The sequence below is a fragment of the Bombina bombina genome, chromosome 6 (genome assembly GCF_027579735.1).
Source record: "Bombina bombina isolate aBomBom1 chromosome 6, aBomBom1.pri, whole genome shotgun sequence".
In the NCBI taxonomy this organism is placed as follows: Eukaryota; Metazoa; Chordata; class Amphibia; order Anura; family Bombinatoridae; genus Bombina; species Bombina bombina.
Genome location: NC_069504.1, coordinates 467444389 through 467447686, shown reverse-complemented (window position 1 = coordinate 467447686; position 3298 = coordinate 467444389). Strand labels below are relative to the sequence as shown.

General features: G+C 42.9%; 1 protein-coding gene across 1 annotated transcript; it reads left to right on the top strand.

Annotated features, from left to right (window-relative positions):
* The first annotated feature begins 1035 nt into the window (after positions 1 to 1035).
* HNRNPA0 (heterogeneous nuclear ribonucleoprotein A0) lies at positions 1036 to 2780 on the top strand. The gene has a single exon (XM_053717255.1). It carries the CDS (start codon positions 1191 to 1193, stop codon positions 2136 to 2138), a length of 948 nt encoding a protein of 315 aa, XP_053573230.1. The 5' UTR covers positions 1036 to 1190; the 3' UTR covers positions 2139 to 2780.
* The last annotated feature ends 518 nt before the right edge of the window (positions 2781 to 3298 follow it).

The window sequence follows — 3298 nt, the reverse complement described above, 5'->3', positions numbered from 1 at the left end:
GATTCACTTGTTTGACTGAGGAAGGGTAGAGTATCCACAAAACATTACACACATAAAAGCTACTACTTTAAAAGGACCGGTAATTGCCACGCCCCCTTGACCACGCTCCTGACCACACCCCCACTGGCACCGCAACAGGTGGTCCCAGTTTCACCTCTAAAAATTATGGTAAGCCTATCTAACAGGTATATAACCCTGTGAGAGAAAAGCCAGCTGCTTCGGAGTATGTGCCCAATAGAATTAAAAATGGGGCAATGTGGGACAGATGGCTAGCAACCCGGGACAGATCCCTAAAATCGGGACAGTTGGGGGGTATGCACCCACCAGACCTCACATAGCACAAAGAGCACTCAGAGAATGTGAGACAAAAGTAAATTGGAAAGTTGCTTACAATTTAATGTTCTATCCAATCCACTTAAATTTAATTATAACTTTACAGCCACTTAAAGGTGCTGGAGCCACAACTGCTTATAACACTTTCCACTCCCCTTCATATACATAAACGTGCATTATATATTTAGAGCTTCAAATAAATAATAGCCTGGCTTTTAGACTGTAAGCATTTTATTGTTGAGGGTGAACTACTTTAAAATGGCTATTTTTACATCCGAGTTTTAAGTATTTTATTGAAGCACACACATACATTGTTGCAGCTGTGCATATTATATCTCTAAATTGACGCAAGACACACGAAACAAAAGCATTTGACTTCGTCAACAGTTGACTGCGCTTTGTGACAGAATTCTACCATAAACTACTTTAACAAAAAAAATGTATCTTATCGTCTAAAATTGGTTATTTCGAGCGACGGTGGTATAATTAGTTGAACCTCTATGTACTAAACTACCCCATGCGTGTTCTCAGTAGCCAAAGATGGCGAACAGACCCCCCAGTCTATTGTTTGGTTATCATAAAGAAGCGCGCGGAGACCAGTAAAGGGCGCGTACATTGAATAGCACGCCTATACATGAATAGCCAACAGTAGCAGACGTTTCATTCTACGTCACCGCGTAAACCCATATCCAGTGCGTATTACCGGAAACTAGACACACGGCCAGGACCTTTGTGACGTACAAAGCAAGGCCATAGGCCACTTCCCTTGCAGTTTTCCTAGAGCCGTTATAACCAGCTTCTACAGCTACTTGCTCGCTTTATCTTCGTGCTCAGTCTTTGTGTCACCCTTCAGCAACATGGATGCTTCACAGTTATGTAAACTGTTTATCGGCGGCCTGAATGTTCAAACTACCGAAGAAGGCCTGAGGGAGCATTTCGGGGCCTACGGACAGCTTACCGACTGTGTCGTGGTGGTGAATCCCCAGACCAAGCGCTCCCGATGCTTCGGCTTTGTTACATACTCCAACTCAGATGAGGCTGATTCGGCCATGGGGGCCTCTCCGCATATGGTAGATGGCAGCAACGTGGAGCTAAAGCGAGCAGTGTCTCGGGAAGATTCTGCCAAGCCTGGAGCACATGCTAAGGTGAAGAAGCTGTTTATCGGTGGTGTGAAGGAGGAGATCGGCGAGGATGATCTGCAACAGCATTTCATCCAGTTTGGCGAGTTGGAGAAAGTAGAGATAATTGCTGACAAACAGTCCGGCAAGAAGAGAGGTTTCGGATTCATCTATTTCACCGACCACGACTCTGCCGACAAGGCCGCAGTTGTCAAGTTTCATTCTATTAATGGTCACCGCGTGGAGGTAAAAAAGGCAGTGCCCAGAGAAGATATCCAGGGCGGTGGTGGCTCCTCCAGACCTTTCCGTGGCGGCAGAGGTGGTGGTAGAGGCCGAGGCAGCGGCACAGGTTCTAGAGACCTAAATGGTTTGTCAGGTGGAAGCAAAGGAGGCTACGGCGGCTATGGTGGCTACAACAGCAGTGTCGGCCAGGGATTTAATTCCTATAGTGGCGGCTATGGTGATCAGATCGGTTACGGCAATGGCTACAACAGCTTTGGAAGCTACAGTCAGCAGCACCAGTCTTCGTATGGCCCCATGAAAACCGCAGGCGGCGGCACCACAGGCACCACTTGGGGAAGCAGGGCTGGCAGCGCGGCCCCGTACAGAGGAGGATATGGGGCTGGCGGCGGCTATGGCAGCAGCAGCTATGGTGGTGGTGGTTCATACGGTGGCAGCTCTTTCTAAACACGTGGAAGGCTTCAGAAAACCCAACAGACTCCGTCATATATTTCTTTTTTTTTTGTTAGTCACAAGGGACTTTTTTTTTTTCTTATGATTCTTGGACCTTGGTCGTTTTTATACTAGTACAACATGCTAGAGAGCGGGAAGGTTGCTGTCTGTTTTTGATTGCCTGCTTTGTTCGTCCGCAAACCAGGAGGATGGGTGATAAAATGGACAGTGGGAAAAAAAAACTTTGTACGAGCCAGTGTTTAAAAACTTTTTTGCAGCTTCCCCAGGCTGCTTAAAGGAAAACAGAACTTTCTTGTACATCGTTCTACAATCCTGCTTTTTAAATCATTGTTTATGACCTGAAGTCTAACCTATTATATTTCCATAGTATCCTAATGTCTTTTATGGACTTCTTCTGTAGAAAGTCAGGAACCGTTTCTTTGTTGTGAGCCTTTTTATATGGGTAAACCTGCCTGTATTTTTATTTTATTGTAGTAGGGTAATGTGTTTCTTTTGCATAAGATCATCCAAAGGAGTAGCTTAGAGTAACTAAATCAATTTCTGCTGCTCTGTCCATATACTTTTTTTTTATTCATTATACTGTAGTTCTGGTGCAGTCCAGCTTATTTCGTTCATATAAAACTTTGTGTTTACTTAGTTTCAGATGTCTTTATTTTGTCTTGGTATGTGATTTTAAAATGTCAGTATTTTTGGAGTTAAACATTGCATCTCTAAATTAGTAAATGTAGAAAACTGAGTTTGACAAAAGCTTGAAAGGACATGGAAGTCAAACTTAAAGGAACATAAGAAAAAATTGTTCATGATTTAGAGATGGCATACAACTTTCCAATTTACTTATCTCATTTGCTTTTCTCTTTTGATAACCTTTGTTGAAAAGTGTAATTTAGATTCAGTAGCTGCTGATTGGTGGCTGCACATAGATGCCTTGTATGACTGGCTTACCAATCTGCATTGCTCTTTCTTCCACAAAGGATATCTTTAGGATGAAGCAGATTGAATAGAAGTAAATTTGAATGTTTGAACTGTATTCTCTCCCAATTGTTATGAGCAATTTTGAGATTCAGATCATATATTTAAAAAAAAAAAAATGTAATCCCTTTGTTGCTGCATAATTAAGTCTTGGTTATGCATGCACCCTGGAAATCAAAATTAAA